The 22,022-nt window shown below is 43.2% G+C and overlaps 2 protein-coding genes across 4 annotated transcripts in view; both read left to right on the forward strand.

Annotated features, from left to right (window-relative positions):
- Nucleotides 1-410: 410 nt before the first annotated feature.
- tent4b (terminal nucleotidyltransferase 4B) lies at nucleotides 411-19,493 on the forward strand. The gene is made up of 12 exons (XM_068730511.1): nucleotides 411-1,319; nucleotides 10,371-10,494; nucleotides 12,056-12,102; nucleotides 13,838-13,958; nucleotides 14,633-14,740; nucleotides 15,217-15,345; nucleotides 15,508-15,721; nucleotides 15,825-15,951; nucleotides 16,187-16,290; nucleotides 16,490-16,686; nucleotides 16,851-16,997; nucleotides 17,096-19,493. Exons 1-12 carry the CDS (start codon nucleotides 757-759, stop codon nucleotides 17,252-17,254), a joined length of 2,040 nt encoding a protein of 679 aa, XP_068586612.1. The 5' UTR covers nucleotides 411-756; the 3' UTR covers nucleotides 17,255-19,493.
- A 182-nt stretch (nucleotides 19,494-19,675) lies between these two features.
- adcy7 (adenylate cyclase 7) overlaps nucleotides 19,676-22,022 on the forward strand; it is a 50,636-nt gene continuing 48,289 nt past the window's right edge. For all 3 annotated transcript variants that reach the window (XM_068730171.1, XM_068730172.1, XM_068730173.1), the window contains exon 1: nucleotides 19,676-19,764. The gene's annotated coding sequence lies outside the window, so the exon portion shown is untranslated. The remainder of the gene's footprint in view (nucleotides 19,765-22,022) is intronic.

Below are 22,022 nucleotides of genomic sequence, written 5' to 3' on the forward strand. Positions count from 1 at the left end.
GATATTGACAATAATTGTTATGGCCCTATTATAATTTTGTATTTGCACTTGTTTCCTGCAAGCGTTTTAACCTAGTATAACATGTACTGTATATTTACATCACGTGACGTTGTCTCAAATACACCCTAAAAAGGTGTGAAAAACCATGGGATATGTTGAATACAGAGGTATTTAATAACTTCACCTCGGGTTATTAGTACAGTCACAATCGGCTTAAAGTAGTAGTATGAAGAAAAAAATCGGGTACGTTGTATCACCGTTTCAATTTATTTTTGATGAGATAATAAATCAGATGTTATGTAACAAGAAGCAGTTGTCTGTTGCGTAACTACTGTCTCCCCGCCCCCTTTTCACTCGCTCCGCGCATGCGCCGCAGCACCCGTACACTTCGCCATTGACGGACCCACGATCAGGGGAAAGGGTCAGAGAGGCACTTCGACAAGCAGCAGCTGCACGTTTCTCCAGTCTTCCAACACCCAACTTTGGCTTGAGCTACAGTTTTTAACACTTGGCTCACAGTCTTGTTTTATTTCGTGTGGATAATTTCGACTGTGTACCGTCATCACCAAGGGACGTATTTCTTTTTTAAACCACATTCTAGAAGTAACTGAGAAGCGGAGAAGCTAGCGGTAGCTATAACGAGGCTAGCAGGCTAGCGTTAGCTAACGTTAGCTAGCGACCTGGCTAGCTGCACACGAGCTGAGCACTGCTCGGTGGGGTGGTGGGGGGGCGGCGGCTTGCCTACAGTTCCGTTTGATGGATCCAAGAATCGCATGGTTTCAACCAGAGCAACGTGGACCCGCTAACAAGCTGTGGATGCAGATTTGGGATACGACTCAAGGGCTCGGCTACTTGCATGTAAATAACAGCTACACCGCCGGACCTCAGTGCAGTCTGAAAGCGATCGTCAACGGGGCGTCGGGAGCCGGGAGCAGAAACGGGGCACTCGAGTCAAACACCGGCAGCGGGGACGCCAGGACTTCGGGTATGTCGTCCTCAATAGGGGACAGAGAAATGAAGGCACAGCGGGACTTTATACCACTGGAAAGCAACAGCAACCACAACAACCGAGCCGGTGGCAGGGGCGGTGTCCGTGGAGAGGGGCAGCAGCAGCAGCAGCAGGGCAGCGGGGTCGCGGTGCTTTCGAGGTGGCTGACGGACGGACACCCCAACAAAAGGAAAAGAGACAACAAGGCTAGCACTTTCGGATTCAATTCTAGCCTCTTGAACAGTGGCAGCAGCAGCTCCAACACAGGAGGCTACGATGGTTACGCGGGCACGCCGTGGAAAGTCAGGAACTACTCGGAAGGAATTGTCGGGTAAGAGAGAGAGTTTAACTCAAAAGAGCCAGCTCGTAAACCAGGAGTTGATGAACTGGTATTTTCCCTTATTTCAAACGCACAGAAATGACATGCAGGGAGACGACTGAGGTTGTCAGTCTCACCCCACCCACATTTCATCCCCACCCAAAGTTGGATGACTTGCTGTACAGTAAATTATTTGTGAAAGTGAGTCTATCCACCAATGAGCACGCACGTTTCAAGACATTAACTTATGCGATTTTACGCAGCAAGGTAAAGCTGCAATACCTTCATTCATTAAGTCATTGTTTCAGCACAACAACTCGTGTAACTTTCCAACAAAATCTCCTGGCATGAACAAACCCAGGCAAACCTAAATACACCCAGGAGGTTTAACTTGTTGGTTTAATACTTTTCTTAAGTTTGAACAAATCTTGACAACTGCAGCAGATGATGTCTTTGGGTATTACTGTAGAAACAGAACAGGGCAGTACTGAACAGTTTTTATCCGGGCCTGTAAACATTATGGTGTTCATTAGAGGGTTGCAAACCAGCTGTTGTATTAAGGAACATGTGCACAGTATGCATCCCACTACTGTTAGCAAAGGTGCATATTAGAGTCAAAAGAGAGCATTTCGGAGGTAACTGGGTGCTTCCCCAAACAAGAGTGACACCTTTAATGGATTGAGCCATCTCACTGGTTCTCCTCCAGCCTCCTTACGACCACAGATATTCAGCTGGCAGTACTTCAGAGGAAGTGAGAGCTGATGAGACTGCCAAAGCTTGACAAACTGCATATTGTGAGCAGCAAAGGTCAGTGACCTAAAGGAATTTTGTGTAATACTGTGACACATGACGCATTACAATGAGTACAGTCATGGCACTGTTGGTTAAGAGCATGTGTAGGAAATATGAAGGATGGCAAGTGAATCCTGACCAGGTTGGCTTACGTGGTCTTAGTCTTCGGCCTGCTTGGCTCGTTGGTCTGTGGTACCCTTGACCCACTCACGTTCTCCTCCGCCTCATCTCAAAACACACTGGTAGGCCCAGTGTCCCCCCTCCCCTAAGGCCTTAGGGGACTTAACTGAAGTCTCCTGGTGTATTGAATGTGAATGTGGACATTGAGATTTGGCCACAGGCACCATACCTCTATGCACAGCTTTTCCTGCTTTTTTTGTTTTTCACATTTTTGTTATAGATTTGCCCACAGCACCCGCTACAGTTTCAGATGGCATTAGGATGCGGGCTAGTACTGTATGTACACAATAAGTGTTGCAGGCAGTGCACACACATACGCCCACAAAGAAGCTTTAATGATGTTTGCCAACCAGCGTGCGTTGATGACAGGGCAGAGTGATTGCTCTAGCAAACTTATTCTTTTGAATCATTCAACAGGGATAGATTGATTTGTGTTCCTAACGACATTAAAATGTAGTTTAGTCGTCAGCGAGGAACAGCAGTTGTGGTCATCTCAGTTGGTAATACTGCATTTCAATGGTGACCAGCGATCGTATTTGAAAAATGGTCAAACTGTGTTTCCAGAGACATGTCAAATCGCTCATATTATTGTCAAAATATGGCTGAATGCTCAGCTTTTTTTAAAATTTAAATTGCAATAGTTGGAGCGTGACAGTTTTTTCAGAGACATTTTTCGACAAAATTAGGATTTGGAGCATAACGAGCAAACTGATAGACGGATTAAATGTAAATCATGCCATATGAGTGATTTGAATGCTTTCTGCGGATGTTTTGATATTAAACAGTTAAAAGTTTTGTGATTGAATTTAAGCTGATCACAGCTGCTCTTCACTGAGTAAATGGGAAGCTATTTGCAGTCGCCTTTAATACCTAAAGGTTTGCTTTAATGCAAACTCATTTCCATGTAGTAACCCCTGACAGACATCTTCAACCACAATCTTGAGACTTCTGCTTCACTCGGTGAGAGTGAGATTTTAGTCACCACAGAGTACATTTGTACATTTAGCATTTGTACCAGAGCGGGTCCTTTAACAGTATTACATCACATGGTATAATAAGTGCACCTACTAACTCTTAACTACGTCAGTGACCTGCTTTCCTCACCAGTGGTTCATTTAGATATTATGACTTGGGAGAAATATTTTGGTGGGTTGGGCTCTGTTTTGAAGACCTTTTAGGTGCACAGTTTGGCCTCTTCTCTGTTCGACATGTGTAGACAAGCAGAGCAGAGTTTGGCCGATCCTCATTTATAGTAATATGGAAGCTCTGTGTTTGCATAAAGACATTCCTTAGTGATTAGCTCTGCTAATACCAGAAACTGAACCTCAGAGCCTTGATCACACTAACCACCACTGAGGGCTCTCTGTCTCACCACACTCTGTTAATACACAATGCCACTGTGCTCTATGGAATTACAAGAACTGTATTTCGAAACGCACACGGTATTTATGTGGATGTAAGAGCTCCTGGCTGGTAGGTTATGTTAATTCCATGGTTACGTCTTCACTCATAATACACATTTTGTTGCAGAGATGCAGTCTGGATGTGGGATGTGTAGAAGAGTAATATACACGCTGTTCCACGGTTGTTAATAGCGTATTCACACCACAATACTTATACTCCTTTACCATAGTTAGCCTCGTCATCATTGGTGGTAACATGTTGTTGATGAGCATCGGGATTTTGTCAAATTTGCAAAGCCCCTTGTGGCTACATTGCTTCTTTCCCATGTGTGATGGGCTCTTTCTTAAAAAAATACACATTCTATGATACTTTTGCTCTGTTTAAAAACACTGAACAACTTTTTTTTGTTGTTGCCATTTTAGGATTGTGATTCCACTTTTTTTGGTTTCATACGGTTGGATGCAGGGAATAAAATGAGGTTTGGCCATCCAGTGAGGCTGAGTGGTTTAGGGAGTAGTGGGAATCATGTTTGGATTGGAATATGTGCAAGTAGACAAAAAGGGTGAAAGTGGGAGTATGTTCAAATGCATTTTACCATCAGGCAGTTTATACACTATATTTGGCAATGGGGGCCGCAGAGGCAGAGGCATGTGCTTATTTGTGTTTTACGCTCCTCCAGTCTTTGCGGGGCAGAGCAAGCGGCCCCGCCTCCCAATGGAAAAGGACCAGTGTTTACATGCTGCACACGGCCTCACTTCCACAAAACAAAGCCAACCCTCCCAGAAAGAAACCCAAGCCCTCTTGAGTGTCGGTCCAATCAGATTGGCAGTTCTAAGGGAGTGTTTCCACCTCATTTTCTGATGGTGTGGAGCAGTTATTTAGACTCTTTATAAGGGCACAGGAAGTCGGTGTAGCCTGGGAGAGCTGTGGCCCATTTCTGTGCGGCTGCACTGTGTTCTGTTCTGGTGATTGTGTTGTGGGTTTTTATTGTGTAGGCAAGATGCAATGTTCCTAAGTTCCAGTCATTTTATAACAGAGAGGCATTGTGATGTAGATGTAAATCCCACGTGTTTGTAGTTGTTTTGAACTGGAAGGTGGAGTGAAAAGCTGTCTCTAGTATAGAAGGGGGAGACACAATATTCTCTAATGTGAACGCTGTTAAACGATGTGTTTAATGTATGCTACATGACTTGCCCACTAGCTAGGTTGAGCGGGCACCATCTTTAACGTATAACAATAGTTGCTCTTAGAATTACGCCGTGTCATGACTATTGCCCTTTTGTTTCTTTTGTATGTGTCTTATCTTCACGTTGTGTTGATTTGTTATCATTGGGTTTATGGTGAGGGAAATGTATATTGTCAGCACACCTGGGGCATGTACAGTACATATATGGTGTGTCTAGATTAGTGGGTCAATGGGTTCTTCAGTTCTAGCTGAATAATGTTGCTAGTTTACCCACAAAGGGCTTTTGGTGTATTAGTTTATGAATGGTTCAACCACAAAATCTTTCTTAGGGGCTATATCTTTTATATTTGGGTTTTACTGTTGTGCACAAGGACACCTCAACTATAGATCGTGTGTGTGCTCGTTTCCTTGTGACATCTTTGTTGTAACCTCGCATCCTCACTTGTGTTGGATGTCTTATTCATGCGACGCAATTTGCTCCTGTGGCCCCAAAATGGTAGTAATGACAGAGCAGCCTATACTTGATTAATTTTAGAGGGGCCTGGCGTTGGCAGCGAGTTGCAAGCGTTGAAGCTGAACATCACTTGCAGGCTAATGAAAAGTGCGGTTAATCGCTCACTGATGAGTAGCCCTGGCTCATGCCTTTTTATTGCCATTTATTGCCCCTGTCTTTTGGAGATTTATGATTCCCAGCACACAGATAGCACCTCTGTGACTGAAGCTCCATTATTAGAACAGTGGTTCCGGCCTCCGCTTGCTTTGACATCTATGTCACGCTCTCCTCTCTTAGCTCGCTGGCTGGCCATCGGCCAAAGCGTGTAAGAATGTGGAGAGAGAAGCCTGCATGCATCCATTTGGACTGTAGGTGAAAACGGGCCTCCGTCTGAACAGCACGTGTGGGCAGCTCACCATAACTCAGCCGTCCCGAGTGTAGTGAGGAATGTGTTTCTTCCTGTCCAATGGAAAGCCTTCCCGTGCTCCAGACTGATGCGGCCAGTGAGCGACACACGGTGTTCTGCGGTTTCAAAGCGTGTGTAGTCAAACTGTGACCTTCTCAGCATGTATACAGAACGGCTGGCTTTTGACAATTTCCTTTTATCGTGACCTAAGTTAATCATTTCTTTCTCTTCCTATCTTTTTTTTGTGACACTGATTTTCAGTGTAGGTGTTTTGGTACCAAAATGTTACAGCTTTCATTTTAACATGCTACCATAACAGAGGGAAAGAAAAAGAGTAGCTACGACATTAAAGCTATTTCACACCAACACATATAATCAACAAAATCAAATGGATTTGGCTCGACTGTGTCACATTGTCCATTGAATTCTTGTTCAAAACATTAAAACTGTACTTTGAATGTTGGCTATAAAGAGACTGCCCTAGTTCCTACACAGGCACCAGATCAGTTGATGCTTTTAGAAAGCTCAGACAATCAACAGATGATTGACGGTCTACTGGTGTGACAAACAATTTGGTGCTGGTATTACCATATTTACAGTCCAACTGTCCCTGTTTTAACCACAATACTCTGCTGGATCACTCAGGCATGACCAAGCCCACCACTAGCAGCCAGCGTTTGGGCTTCTGGGTAACTTGAGCCGCTTTTGTCCCAGTGGCCAACACTTAGCACCCCAGATCAGTTAATTGATGAAACATTAATGAATTTGCCATCTTTGAGACATCGACACCTCTGCCTCAGTTTGAGTTTGTCCTCATTTTGGGAAAAAAAAGAAACAGTGTGGGATGCGACGTATTTTGCCTCCTGGCAACCCGGTCAACGTAGACGCCCAGCGGCACACACTACCCTCTTTTGTTGCAAAAAATGTCCAAAATTTCAACCCTTGCAAAAAAATGCTCATGATGTTGGGACGCTTTCTGAGACAATACCACAACAATGGTCACAACTCTTGTCAGCAATGACTAACCTGATCTATTGCATAACACTGGAACACACTACAGTCATAGGTCATGCAGGTGTTTCTTATGTCCCAGGATGTCTGGTATTGAGTATTACGTTCTAAAGATGTGCCACAGGCGATTTGAAAGACATCTTTTGTGCCGTTGAACCAAGATATCTGAACAGTCAGTAAGTAGTGCTCAGTGTGACAATAACCTCTTTTTCCTTCATCCTTCCCAACTTAACAGATGGCTCTTGTTCACATGAAGGCATTTCAGCACCACACCCAATCCTCCCTCCCTCTCCATGTTTTTGTTCCACCTTCTGGGTGTTTCTGGCCCTCTACCTTTTCCTTTTTTTTATTTCTTTTTAATAACTTTCGCTCATTCCTTTCTCTATTTTTCTATTTTTACCTTTGCGCTCTCACATTTCTCTTTCCTTTCCATTCCTCCTCCTTCTTTTAGCTGCGTATAGTCTATATTATATTTCTCTGACGAGGTGTTGCAGTGCGTTCATGGCGAGGCCTCGCAGGAATGTCGAGGGACTACTGTAGCTCATTGTGAAGCAATATTTCATAACACAAAAACACGATATGTGTAGATTTGCAAATGAGGATTGCAATAGCTTAGGGATGCACAGGTCCCACTTTATCTTTCCCATTACTGGATCCAATACATCATCCAATACACCTAAGACCAAGGTCAGGCGTGTTTGTTTATGTAGTCAGAAATTTGCATTTGCAACATAATCGGAAACAAATAAAGGGAAAGAAAAGAAAGGTGTAATAAGGAATTGTCTATGAGCATTGAGCGATTCTATGAATTGCCCTGAATCGTGAGCTCATTTCTCAGTTATGAATTGTTTTTGAAGCCTTAAATTGGTGCAGGTGTGAAGCACAATTCCGCAAGTCCTTGGTGCCACGACACTCGGTGTGTCTCCGACTTGCTCTTAGAAGGGTGCGTAGCGCTCGTTATATCCTCCGTTGCAGCCCTTCATCTCATTTCCCTGCTATCATTCTTCTAAATGCTAAGGAGGTGAGAGAACATTTTTTTTCCCTTCAGCTCCTGAAATCTGTTCCTTGAGATTACATAATATTACAACGATATAGGCAAGTGGGATTAACGGATAAGCAGTGCCAAGGGTCCATGTGCTCCCTAAGCAGGGCTGAGAGGAAACTCGATCCGGCGAGGTGGGGCGTGAGATGTGATTTCTACGATTGCTCTGAGCACGTGATGACACGGGAGCAGTAGCAGCCGGTTTCCTGTGAAATGAAACCTGCTGGTGCTGTTGTGGAGTTAGAAATGTTTTTTTTGCACCCTAGTAGAAACAAAGATCATGACAGACAAATGCCGTCTTTAAAGCTTTATGTTTATAAAAATACAATAATGCCAAATGGAATCATTTTAACCCCAACCCTATACAATCCTTGCACTTTAAATGAAGTAGGATTGGTGTTGGGCTTTGGGCTGTGGTGTCTTAATGATACTTAAATGAGATCTGTGTTCACTGAAATCAAAACTCATGTCGTATGTGTAATGCAGACTCTTGTTTCTTTTTCCCTAAAATGAAACCTAATGTGTTTTGTGATGGAGGCGGAAGTCTCTGCGATGTGCACAGGGAGAAGAGATTAGGTCATTGAAATTCGCAGTGCTCATCAGATGCCATGTTGGAGGAGGTGCAACAAATGTAAACTGAAACTTTTTTCCTCTTCTTCCCGAAAAGAAAACTTAACAACAATGAAATTTAAACAACCCGTTATCAGAAAGAAAAAGAAGGTAGTGCATTGCCGCTACGGCTCGGTCGCACCATGAACACGGTAGAAGTGTTGTGCCTCAAGATTAAAACCGCAATTTCAGTAAATGGACGTGTGACGTGTGACGTGAGAACTCACAGACACAGCGTGAAACACAGAGGACTTGTGTTGTCGTGGACTTTCAGGTTGGTCAGCCTCTCCATTTATCTGCATTTAAGTAATGACCTACATTTACATTCACTACATTCAGTGTCGTGAGCAGCCAGTTAGTCCACATTCTCACCAACAATAGCAATAAGTTAAACACACAGTATCTTCTTTCTCTTTAATGGACTCTGGCTTGACTGCCAGTCTTCATGTTAGGGATGTCCAGATCCATTATGAAGACTAGGTGTCGGAGACGATACAGGCAAATTATAATGGATCCAACTACTCCAAATACCAAAGAACTTTTTCTAGTCTTGCTAGCTGTCCTGGTTTGTATTTCATATTCAAAAGTAGCATCTTGTGTTTTTAATGCAATGCTTGTGTCCGTCTGATCATGGCCTTACTGTACTGTTGCTTCTTAGCAGTGTGGCTTTAGGAATGATAGTATTTGGGTATGGAGAAGAAAGTTGAATTGTGCATGTATTTTCTCTTCATGGTTAGCTGATCAGCAACATTTCAGCGCTGCCTCTGTATCCTGGACTTCTACCAGACCGAGTGACTAAAACCCAAAATATAATAATAATTAAGGTGAAACCCAGTGAACTGTGACTGCTGTCAGGTGAAGTGTTCTTGTTGCATAAAACCCAGACACTAGACGCACATGCGGTGCTCTTTGGGACGCTATCCAAACAGCAGTCAGTCAGTCAGTCAGTCGGTGTTGGGAGCTGCGAGTGTTTTTCTTCTCCAACTTTCTGTGGTGTACGCAGGCTTTACTTTGCTGCCTTGCTTTATTTTTAAAAGCAGAAACATCACTTTCTCTATCCTCTGCCAAGAGGATTGTTTCTATATTAGAGCCAGATTTGGCTGTGTGTGTGTGTGTGTGTGTGTGTGTGTGTGTTCTTCCTTGTCCCTGCATCTGTGTATGTGGACAAAACTGGTCAGTGGAAAGGTCAGCGCACATGGGCAGAGCGCCAGAGTTCCAAGGACTAAAGCGGTACCCTTGCTTAGCCTGCCCTGACTGAGTTTACTCTTTTACATTTTATTTTATTGACCTAACACAGGGACACAGTGGTTTTGTTTTTCCTCAGCCCTGTCCTACTGTTTTACCCCAAAAAGAAGTAGTTGGTTTGGGATAACGGTAAAAACTCTGCTGCTTCTCTTTGGGAAGATAAACTCCTTTCACAGTCTTTCTAGTATTAATGTCCCTTTTTTATTTTCAGTAATAACTAACCTGTGACAACTCAGACTAATATTCCAACCAATGATAGTCATGAATCTACTTGTACCTCCAGAAGAAAAGCTGATAATGGAAATATTCAGAGAACTGGAAATGTTTGCTCTTTTTTTAGAGACTTATTTAACCATGGGAAGGTTGACACATAAACTCATAAACTTTTCAAATCAATCAAATTAGGGATGCACCCATCCAACTTTTTCAGTCCCGATACCTGGGCTTTGGGTATCTTCCGATATCGAGGACCGATCCAATGTTTAATTAATAAACTTTAAGCCTCACTGTGTGGAAGTGACTGGGATCAATATTTTATGTGTAAGGCAACATCTATTTGAGTTAGTATCACACCAATAATTCAACTGATGCAAATTAAAACATTTTTTATTATGGTCTGGATATTTAATTCACAGGATTACCACAAAAACAAGATGTCCCACTCTTCTCACAGCACTGTGTTCTGTCGTCCACAGGTTACACGAGGAGGTGAAGGACTTCTACGATTACGTCTCCCCCCGGGCGGAGGAGGAGAAGATGAGAGAGGAGGTGGTGGACAGAATCAAGGGAGTCATCAATGACCTGTGGCCCAGTGCTGAGGTACGCATCCTTCCCCCCCAACACCAACAACTGAGATTTATTTTTTGTTGGTGGTTTTGGTTTTGGTTTGTAGGGCGTGGCGGGCCAGATCCTCCAGTGGGCCACTGATAATCAGGCTGAGAATTGCCGCCAGCTGTTGGCTGGAAAATCTTGGCTGTAATCTGAAAGCTACTCATAAACACTAGAGGTTATTTCGTTTTGGCAGAAACAAAATGTAGTTGTGTAACAGTGAAAACAGTTGGTCAATTGTAAACACTGAACACGGCGCTTGTTGCACTCGTTCAGTCCTGTGAACCGCCTACTTTTGGACACGGTGACCTCTGTAATTTGCAACACGGTTAACATATGAGTCAGCTAATGGCATAAAGCATCCTGTTGTTTTCTGTTATCTCCCCGCTGCACAGTACTCTGTTTGGGCCATGTTATCAGCGCCCCCTCAGGCATTCTACTACATGCTGACTCTGATCCTGCTGATAGAGCAGCGTGCTTCAAAGTGAGCTTAGCTGTTCCTAAATTAAGGGGCACAATGCCGCCCCGAGCCTGCCTGGTTTCATTCCTTTTCCACTGTGGAACGGACAACTTTGGTCATCTGCTCGACATGATTCTGTTTGATCGATGAACTTAGATGCGTAGACCTCCACCACACACTGACAAATTAGTCCACTGCCTGTTGCCACACCGAATCGCAATCTCGTCATGTATATGTGGGAGCTAGTCTAGGTCAGCTGTAAAAAGGTGCAAGAAAGCTTCTGCAAGCAAAAGTTTGACTGGAGAGTGCCAAGTCGAGATAACAAAGCTCACCTTGGTGCCCGCCTGCAGTTACCTCACCCCCCACAGACGTCTTCAGGACCGACTATACACTCATTCACAAACCTGGCTCTGCGATCGGCTTAGCCCTGGTCATGTGACTGGGCTGTGAACCAGAGTTTGTACTACTGGTTGATGTGCGAGTAATGATCGGGTCAAGGCTTAACTCTATTTCTGTACACTCGCCAATTTGTGCATTGAGGTTAAACGGCTGGAGATATTTTAGTCACGTCAATAGTGTGCAGGTTAAGAGACCAACGGCTAAAAGGACTGTTTTGTATGTAAACATCATGCACATTTTGATTAAGTGGAGGAGTTGCTTGTTTCATTGAAGCCACCCTGATCTTTAATCCCCCTCTTGAACTGAAGTGGTTTAAAGTAGTTTGCTCCTGATAGGTAGTTTTTGTACCACGCCTGTGCAGTTTGTCTGGGCTTGTCATTCAATCACGATTATGTAAAGCTGAAGAATAGTGATATTTCTGCAGCTTGGCGAACATGATTTTACAGTAGCGAAGCTTGGCATGGGAAAATGAACTTGGTGACTCAATTTCGGGCGAGTCCGTGCCATCGTGTAGATGAGAAGATATATTAAAAGATTAAAGCTGTCAAACTGTCAAACACGATGATAAAAATAATTCAGGTGTTGAATGTTTTGGCTGATCTGCAGGATGTGCATAAATCAATGTAATATATTGAATCCACAAAACAAAGGATCTATAACTATAATCTGTAACTGTGTTTCCGATCTCTCCAGGTACAAGTCTTTGGGAGTTTCAGCACTGGTCTTTATCTGCCAACAAGGTGAGCCACTTTGTTTCCTAAACAGCCTTTTTTAAACACACGCTTGCCAAACTATGTCTGTGAACTGGCTCCCTACCAAAAATACTTTGCTCTGTTATGGATCATGTACTGCGTCCATCATGATTTGCTTTTGTTTTGTGGATCAAGTGGTTTACCATTTATTAGTGCTGGTGATCCTGGATCTTTTTTGAAGACTTAATTCTGAGAAAGGCTTGCGGCAGACACACAGCCACACAAAAACACACAACCGCATGCACACGCACACAACACACACACACACACACACACAACAAATACATGCTGGACACAGACACGCAGACAAGTCGCCTGGATCAGTGGACTCTTCACCCCACACTGAGCACTTAAATGAAACTAAGCTGTTGATGGATGCATGCGTGTAAATCTGTTTTGGTGTGCTTCTGTTCTGAAAACAAAAGTGTGTGTTTGAGTGTGTACTTGTGTTTGTGTGCGTGTCTTGTTTGCAGTATATGCTTGTGTGTTACATTCTGTATGTAGTGAACCCACTGCTGAAGTAGTACACACACACACACACACACACACACACACACACACACACACACACACACACACACACACACACACACACACACACACACATCACACTGAAGTTGCACATTGCTCATCTGCAAGGGGGAAGCAAAACCATCTGCCTGCTGTAAGCTACCATATGGGGGATATTTAAAAATGGCTGTTTTAGCGTTCAATTTAAGATCAGCTCCAACCCAAGAAAACCAACATTGTATAATGCCTCAGTTTACCTATGACAATACAATGCAGAGACTCCTCTGAATGGGAGGGTAGTTGTATTAGTAATCAGTTAAGGGGTTCTTGCCTCACGGTACAACAGTAAATACTGAAACTAAATGTAACAGTAGCACAAGTAGAGGGCAGTCATAAAGTCAGCGATCGGACTCTAATGTCAGCTACACAGCACTCTACCAGAAGTGTGCTAGCATTAGCCTCCATCAACTGCTGGTCATAGCAGACCATGTGATGGCCGCAGCAGCAAAACCTCAGCGTGGGCTGAATTGTGCAAGGGTGTGCTTTTTGTTTGTAAGAGGAAGTGTTGTTTCCCATTTCAAAAGTGACATCGTCACACACAGCTAGTCCCAGACTTATCAGTACAACAGCTGTTGGTGTGTTTCTGCAGTTTGTTCATGCTTGTACATGTAGTCTGTGCTTCTATTTGTTAGTCAAGGGATGCGTTACAAAGTTTAGATTAAACCTTTTGTCATGCGAGAGGAAGAGACATTTGTACATTACAGTTGCTCTTTTGCATAAAGAAATTAGAGAAATGGAGTAATTAGCATAAAGAAATATCATAAGAAATATAAATAAAGGACTATGTCAAATGTAAATAAGGAACTAAGTCAAATAAATTATAAATTATGTACATAATGCTACAATATATAATAATAGTATAAATACAAATTTAGTATTAATGGAAGTATTGTACAGTTAAATCAGTTAATCAGAGGATCGGCGGTTCGATCCCCGGCTCCGGCTCCACTAGTCGCATGTCAAAGTGTCCTTGAGCAAGACACTTAACCCCAAGTTGCTCCTGTAGCTGTGCCTACGGTGTTTAGATAGATACTGAATTGTAAGTCGCTTTGGCTAAAAGCATCTGCTAAATGACTGTAATGTAGATGTAATGTTAAAGTCGCATGTAATGTAGTGGACCTAAGTGACACCTGTCATGTCTCTCTTCCACCAGTGACATTGACTTGGTAGTTTTTGGGAAGTGGGAGACGCTCCCACTCTGGACGCTGGAAGAGGCTCTCCGGAAGAGGAACATCGCAGATGAGAACTCTATCAAAGTGTTGGACAAGGCCACGGTAAGACGCTAATCAGTCACAAGTGTAGGGTTGTAAGTCTGTTTCCCAGCCAAGGATTTAACATGCCAACAGTCGTCATTAATTAATATGATGCTGACTGTCATCTTCAGGTCTTTGATGTTAGTGTCAGTTTCACAAGCTGTAAATCACATCAACAGTGTTGACAGTTCCAAAACCCCTGACTAAACTGGTTGGCACACATGTCCTGTAGTCAGAGACGTGTGCATCCAAGGGAAAGTGTTTCACTGTAATTTCATCCAAATTAAGGTCATATGTTACGTGTGACACAGATACAGTATTGGTAGAGTAGTATGCTTGGAACTAGCTCCCAAAATCCTATTATTGGAGTTATTTTTGAACAGTGCATTGATTCGAGTTTATGTTATTTCAGGACTTAAAGGATTTGAATAAAGCGCTTTTTGTTTGTGTTTCACCTCTTACTTTTGTTCGGGATTCTAAAAGCAGATCAGCATTGTAAATCTTTGCTCAAGTAGTTAAGCGCAGGATTAGATCATAAAACGTGGATTTGTGTATGATTGCATGTGTTTTACGGAATGATGTCATGAGCCGTGCCTTTTGATTGCAGCGATTGTCTGATCGGTTCTTGTTCCACTGCCTCAGTATCAGAACTTGTATCTTGTGTGTGTGTGTGTGTGTGTGTGTGTGTGTTACAGGTTCCCATCATCAAACTGACAGACTCCTTCACTGAGGTCAAAGTGGACATCAGCTTCAATGTGAAGAGCGGCGTTAAAGCGGCCCGGCTCATCAAGGAATTCAAAGAGGTACAGTTTACAACTCTGGTGCAACTTGATATGTCTGTAGTCTGCCCTGTATTCTGGCCTGGAGCCAGTGTTTGAAGTGTAAACATAGTTTGTGCAGCTTCACTTTGACTTTACTCGTAGCGTTCTGCTATCGCTACCGCAGGAGGTTATAATATGTTAATTCATCACACACCCCCAGCCCTCCCACAGACATACCCCGCTCCTAAACCAATCCCCTCATTACCTTTTTTTTTTTAGAAATGGTGACGATGCGGAAATCCGGGTTGGTTAGATTTGCATTGACATTGAGGGATATCTGTTGTGGTGTTTAATTGTTTGGTGGCCTATATTAAATGTTTTGCTTTTGGGGATGTACTGTGGAGAGTTCAAGATATGAGTATTGTGTCATTTGATTCAAAAGTCTAAATCCCTGTTGTCCTGCAGAGGGTGCTGTAATCCTCACTCTATCCTCACCATGTCTGTGTTTTGTCCTGTAGAAATACCCCGTGCTGCCTTACCTGGTCCTGGTGCTGAAGCAGTTCCTACTGCAGAGGGACCTCAATGAGGTTTTTACCGGTGGAATTGGCTCCTACAGTCTCTTCCTCATGGCTGTCAGCTTCCTGCAGGTCAGTATTTTCAACTACAAAGATTCCTGAACACCCAAGTTAGAAAGAGATCTACAAAATATTCAGAGCAAACAATGCAAAGACTCTCACGCTATCTCAGCTAAAGTTGTTAAACTCCCGTAACCACTCTCATTAACTCTACTTGCACTGTGTGTTTTCCAGCTTCACTACAGGGAGGATGTGTGCAGCCCCAACATCAACATCGGCGTTCTGCTCATAGAATTCTTCGAGCTCTACGGCCGCCACTTCAACTACCTGAAAACGGGTATCAGGATAAAAGATGGAGGCTGCTACGTTGCCAAAGACGAGGTTCAGAAGAACATGATGAACGGCTATCGGCCCTCCATGCTCTACATCGAGGACCCGCTGCAGCCCGGTAGGAACACTGAACACAAAGGATAACGGGAATGACAACGTATTTGCAACGTTGCCGGCTTCTAGTATTAACACAAAACGACCGTCTGCCTTGCCTCCGCCAGATAACGATGTCGGTCGGAGTTCATACGGTGCCATGCAGGTGAAGCAGGCGTTTGACTATGCCTACGTGGTGCTCAGCCACGCTGTGTCGCCCATCGCCAAGTACTATCCCAATAACGAGACAGAGAGGTGAGATTTGGATGCTTTGGTTGATCAGTTTATTGTTGCAATATTCAGTCACTGTTCTGTTAATTCTGATTCTTTTTGTCAATCATAAAATGTGAGTATTTTCAGTTGTTGTTGTTCTTGTTCTGGTTGGCATTATTTCATCATATTGAAAATACAAGGTCATTATGAGCAACATTTGTTTTCAGACAGCTGAATAAACACTGGTGTAACAGGTATACTCTCTATCCCGTCACAGCGTACTTGGCCGAATAATCCGGGTAACACAGGAAGTGGATGAGTACAGGGAATGGATCAGAAAGAACTGGGGGAGCCAGTCTCAGAATGATCTGCCACTCAACAGTACGTTCACAGTCTTTTACAATTTTCTTTAATTTCTAGAATATTTGAAGTCCTCTTGAAACTACATTTTGACTCGCATCTTGAGGTCAAGATCTGCAGTCCCTGGTCAGTTCAGTCTGACAGTAGCAGGGCTCTGCAAGCTTAACTTTGGACTGAGTTGATCTTCGTGTCTACATTCTTCCCTTCTCCCTTTCTATAGGAAACGACGTCACACTGTTTGAGTCCCAGCAGCTCGATGAGTGCAACAACAACGTTCCAGATGACGACGACGACGATGTTGTTGTAGTAAAAACCTCCTCCAATTCCTCCTCTCCGTCGCCCTCACTGCGGTCCTCTCCCTCCTCCTCTCCACTGTCGCCTTCCTCCACGACCTCAACCTCCAGCTCCAGCGATGCGGTCAGTCTAGCAGCTACACACACACACACACACACACACACACACACACACACACACACACACACACACACACAGCCTTCAAATATTGTGCTTCATGAGTAAAACTACATGGTGACACAACACGTTCATGACGTACAATTTGTGCTTTTGCTGGTTTCCTTCAGGACTCTGATGGCACGCCGTGTAAGACGGCCAAGCAGCAGTCTGTCCGGGGCTCCAGCGCTCACAGAGAGAAGTCCGCTGTCGTCAATAATAACCGAACACAGAGCCAGGCGAACAGCACTCCATCTGGAAGCAACAAGGGTGGCAAGGTTGGACTAAGCTTTACCTTTTTAGTACGTTGTATTGAATACCCATGGGACGTCCTGCGTGAACTCTGAATTTGTATCTTTTCCCCTCTTTTCCCCAGGCCAGGATGTCTCGTTCTAACCATAAGAGCGGCCACCACGGGCAGCAGAGCTCCTCCTCGAGCGCCAAAAGTCATCAGAGCAACAAGCCACATCACCAGGGCAACAGCAAGAAGAGGAAAAATGTGCGAGACTCTACACAAGAAGACCTCTGCAGATAGGGGTGACCTCGCCTGCCTCCCCCACCCGTCACCCCCCCGTCACCTCGTCACCTTCTTTCCGTTCTCGTCTGCTACTGACTGACTGTCCTGTCCCACTTCTGCTGCCAGACTCCAGCCTCGGGAGGTTGATAGAAGTATTCAAACAGCTACAGTATCTGTCTCTCTGTCAAGCTTTTCGGGGTGACAAGCAACAATTTCTTGCAGGAAAACAAAAAAGAAGAAAAAAAAGAATTGTTATAGGAAATGGGGTTTAATTTCTTGAACTTGAACTGAAATCACAGTGGATAAAAGCTCATTTGCTTCCTGATAGCTTCTTTTATGGAGTGGTGTTCCTTCGTGCAGCCAGCATCTACACAACATGCCTCTTGCGCCTCCTGCTGTACAGGAAGAGACAGGTCCGGTGTCTGGAATCTACTCTGCAGCAATACCTGGAACCACCTGCTGGAAAACAGGATGAGAAATTGTATCTCTTTACCCCCCCCCCCCCAAAAAAAAGAAGAAAAAAAACGCTGAAAATGTACAAAATCAAAAATGTCATGTTGATGAACAGACAAACATGTACACAGATTTTAATGAGACGGTAACTTACAAATGCAATCAGTAAGAGTGGGACATAACTTATGCATGGGATTTATTTTTTTTTTTTTGTTGGTTGATTTTTCTGTTTTATGTCTCAACAGGTTGTACAAAGATTTGTACAAAAAAACGCATAAGCAAAAAAAAAAAAAAAAAAAACAACTTTAAAAAACGTAAAAAATACAAGTAAAAACAAAATGTTTTCATATGACCTTTTTACAAGATATACCGATTGAAGACATGTAAACGTGCACATCTTTGTGCCCTCAGCTTCTTTTGGCCAAAAGGCCAGGAGCTCGTTCGGGTCCCATTGCCAACATACATCATCAGCATCTACTTTGACTTCCGGTTGCTCTCTGTGAGCGTGCTTACAGTGTTAACGTTTAGCCTTCAGTGAGCCGGTGCTCACACACAGCCCTATAGGTGACTGGAGGGAGTCGCATCTCACCCAGCTCAATAGCACAGCCACACCACTTTAGAGGCTTTAAGAGGGTTACATTAATGAGGGGGGGGGGGGGGAATAGTGGTTTTATCGAGAAATCCTACACTTGAAAATGAAATGTGTTAACAATACAACTGTGGGTGATAATCTGTTCCTTTGGTAATTTACCCACTGCAAAAAAATTATTTGTATTTGTTAAATGTATTTATTTTTTTATTAATTATATGAACATAGTATGGATACATGTATTATTAACATTAGAGCCCATATCTTTGAGTCCTATATTTGAAGTTGCGGGAAAGGGTCGGGTGCAAACAATTATTTTCAGGTACAGTAAAATTACCACCTTTCGTTATTTCATTGGTTTGTTTTGTTTTGTTTCCAGTGACAGTTGAGTGACCAAGTTACTTTGAAAGACCATTTTACAAGTCCTACGGTGCAAATTCTGTTTTAATATGTGGCTGGTCTACTTACTTTAAAAGGGAGCTGATTTTTTTATTTTGTTTTATAAACTATCAACAAATTCTTCTTAAACATGTCAACACCCTCTGTCGTCGCAGTACAACAACTAACCTGTAGATGGAGTCATTGCTCCGAGTCTGAATCCACAGTTTGAGCTTGAATACTGCATTTTTGGATGTTTCATCTCTGCGTTTTTTTGTTGTGATTGACAGTAATTCTGATATTTCGACTTGATGAGCAGCTGCACATAGAAACACCTGTCGAGCGCTTGCTCGAGGCAGTTACACACCAAAGCACACCACAATCCTCTTATTGCCTCTCCCAAATGTGACAACAATCACAGTAAAAAACAACAACAAAAGAAGTAGCCAGCAATAACAGCCATCTTTCATGATCTTATTATTACCCCACAATGACGGCTGCAGCCACAGAATGACACGAGCACGCTTAAGACAGTGGAGTACATTTGATATGTCTATGCACTTTCTTACGGCCGATGATATTTGATGGCGAAACGTTGAAAGTGCAGGTTCTGGTCCCTCCTCAGTTGCAGGTTTTAAATGCAGTATGTGAGCGCAGGTTTTGTGGTAGACGGACAAGGAGGAAGGTGAATAAAGTTAGCCGTGCCATTTGAATGTCCACTGACCATCTCTCTTCACTGCAGAGAGGCTTCAAACCTTCAATCCCTACTGTACTCATCTGGAACGTTGTTTCTCTGCAGCTACTACAAATCATGCAATAAAATACAGTACAATTAAAGTGTTTGCTTTTGTTCTGATTTTAATCTCTCTGTGTTTGAGTCTTAATGGTTCAATGTAAACTCCACTTATGGAAAGTGTTAAAAAATGAAAAAAACGTGTGTGTGAGCGCGGGTAGGCGCGAGAGAGGTGGAGGAGGAGGAGGAGGGGCATCTTCACTTTGGAGCAGCAGCAGCGCGCGCGGGGACCTCAACACGCGCTCCCAAAAGCCTGTTACCTACCGGGTCATTTATGCAGATTTGTTTTTCCACGGGACGTTACCGAAACCTCAGGTAAGACACTAAAACTTGGTTTAATTGAAAAACACCGGCTCCTGGTGAACGTTTAGAACATGAAACCAATGTGGCAGCAGTCAACCCGTTTAAGGAAATTAATTGTTGCTTCGCTAAAAAAAAAACCCCAAAAAAACAAAAAAAAAACAGTTTTCGATACGAGTCGAAGGTTTTTAGTGCAAACAAAATAAATGCCCAATTGTATGTGTTTTCGTGTCGCCTTTTCCCCACCTGGCTGCTCTCGTCATCCACAGTCTTGATGTTGAATTTGGTGCATTTCGGGTGAACGTCGAAGGGAGGCTGCTGACTGTGACTGAGACTCGCTGGAACAGAGCTGTCTTTAAGTTAAACTTGAAGCCTCGAAGTTGATGAATTGCCTTTTGTCACCTAAAATGTGGCAATGAGTTGTCCGGCGATATTGCCACCAGATAAGTGGCTCAACTGTGAGCAGTCAGCGGAAACCATAAGGCTGGTAGAAGAGTTGGAATCAGTCAATTTGTCTTTCTTTTTTTCCCCTCTTCCTCATCGGTTTGACAGTAACGTAACTATGTAACGTTATTTTATGAATGAATCACAAATGTAGTCTGAGATAGCTCTCCCACTGATTGAGCAGAACACACGTGTGAAACAATGTTACTGTTTATTGTATTCATGCAAATAAGAGTTTTCTTCAGATGTTCGTCTATCTTACAAGTATGCAAAAGTGCTGCTGTGCTGTCTGAGATGCTAAATTAAATGGTTTTATCTCGATCGCATCTCTTCCTGGAACACTGTGCTCATAGTCTTAGCAGGGTGAGCACCTCCCAATGAGTGTCTGTAGTATCTTCTCTTTTCAGAGGCAGTATGGTAGTCTCTTAAAAAAACAAAAAACAAATCGAATGTAGCACATGAAACAATATGTTTTGAACAATAGAAATGACAGTATTTTACTGCAGCTGGTCTTTCCCTCAGTCATGTCTCCACAGACGGCTTTATTGTATTGCTTTAACAAGTGGCGTTAAAGCAATCATGCCCGGTCCGACCCTAGTGTGTCTTTCCCCAATAACACAGGGTTCAATTGAATGTTTGTTGTTGGTAATCCAGAGACCTCTCTGTCTACAATATTCTTTTGACGGTATTGTTTGTTTAATGTTTGTTTATGTCAGCACGGCGGATGTTGAGAGCCATGGTTTTATGTTTGGCTCGGAGGTGAACACATCATGGGTTTGTCTGGTTGTTGTGGAGGAGAACGACAGACATAATGTCAGGAGCAGAGATTATGATGGCTGGATTTTTTTTGCAGAGCAACCGTGCATTTGCTGTGTCTGCATGCAACCAAATTGCGCTGAAGTACTAACCGATAATAGTTGCTGATTGAGTTTATGCAAATAGACGGATTGATTGCTCGACCGTTGCGGCTCTATTGTAATAATGTGGGGCATAAGATGTAGGCTAAATATTATTACGAGTCAATTTCGCTCCTAGTTTAAACAGCAGCATTCAGCTCCTTGTCTGCAACTTTTCCTAAATGGGCTGTGAAGTGGACCGATCCTGATATCATCGTGTAGTTTAAACACTGGATGAAAGGACGTCTTTGAGGTTTTCTCTTAGTGGGGACAAGAGATTGCATCGCTGCACACATATCTTTGTGGAAACATAAAGTACTGTTTCTTCACTAGAAAATGCAGTTCTGCTGATTAAAAGCTGTTTGCTCAAGATTAATAGCTGTTGCTGTTTGCGCTGTAAACTAAATTCCTCGTTTCAAGTTTGCAGAGAATAGAAGAATGAGAAATGTTTAAACGCTGGGATTAGATGATGAGTGTTCTCCTGCCACTGGATGCACGCGTGTGTCCGTAGTGTCGCCATCTTCTTAAGGATGACAGCCGTGCTGTGTGTGTGTGTGTGTGTGTGTGTGTGTGTGTGTGTGTGTGTGTGTGTGTGTGTGTGTGGGGGGGTTGTTATCATTTGGATGATTGCATCACTAATCCCTTTGTCAGTTCTGCCCTAGTAAATGGAGGTAGCTTATCGGCCCAGGAGCTGGTTTTCTGTGATGTGGACAGAGCTTCATCACAAATATTAAGTGAAATGTACTTAAAATAGCGAGTATAATATAACTGGCTTGTCACAAATATCTATGATTTCAAAAATAAAATAAAATAAAATGCATAGGGTTAAAAATCAAGCGAGAGATCAAACAGGCCATTGGTTTTTGAGTCATGGAGCTCTTTTGTTTTGAGTATAATAGGCTAAAGAGCGACACTACAGGAGGCTGGGGTTAC

The sequence above is a fragment of the Cebidichthys violaceus genome, unplaced genomic scaffold, assembly GCF_023349555.1.
Source record: "Cebidichthys violaceus isolate CVI_PGR_0920_01 unplaced genomic scaffold, fCebVio1.0.p SCAF_5, whole genome shotgun sequence".
Classification (NCBI taxonomy): Eukaryota; Metazoa; Chordata; class Actinopteri; order Perciformes; family Stichaeidae; genus Cebidichthys; species Cebidichthys violaceus.

Bases quoted from the DNA above. Each gene is read 5' to 3' on its own strand.
- tent4b (XM_068730511.1), top strand. From the start codon at position 757: ATGGATCCAAGAATCGCATGGTTTCAACCAGAGCAACGTGGACCCGCT. The intron at 1,320-10,370 runs GTAAGAGAGAGA...TGTCGTCCACAG, and splicing joins TACTCGGAAGGAATTGTCGG to GTTACACGAGGAGGTGAAGG. The intron at 14,741-15,216 runs GTACAGTTTACA...TTTGTCCTGTAG, and splicing joins TCATCAAGGAATTCAAAGAG to AAATACCCCGTGCTGCCTTA.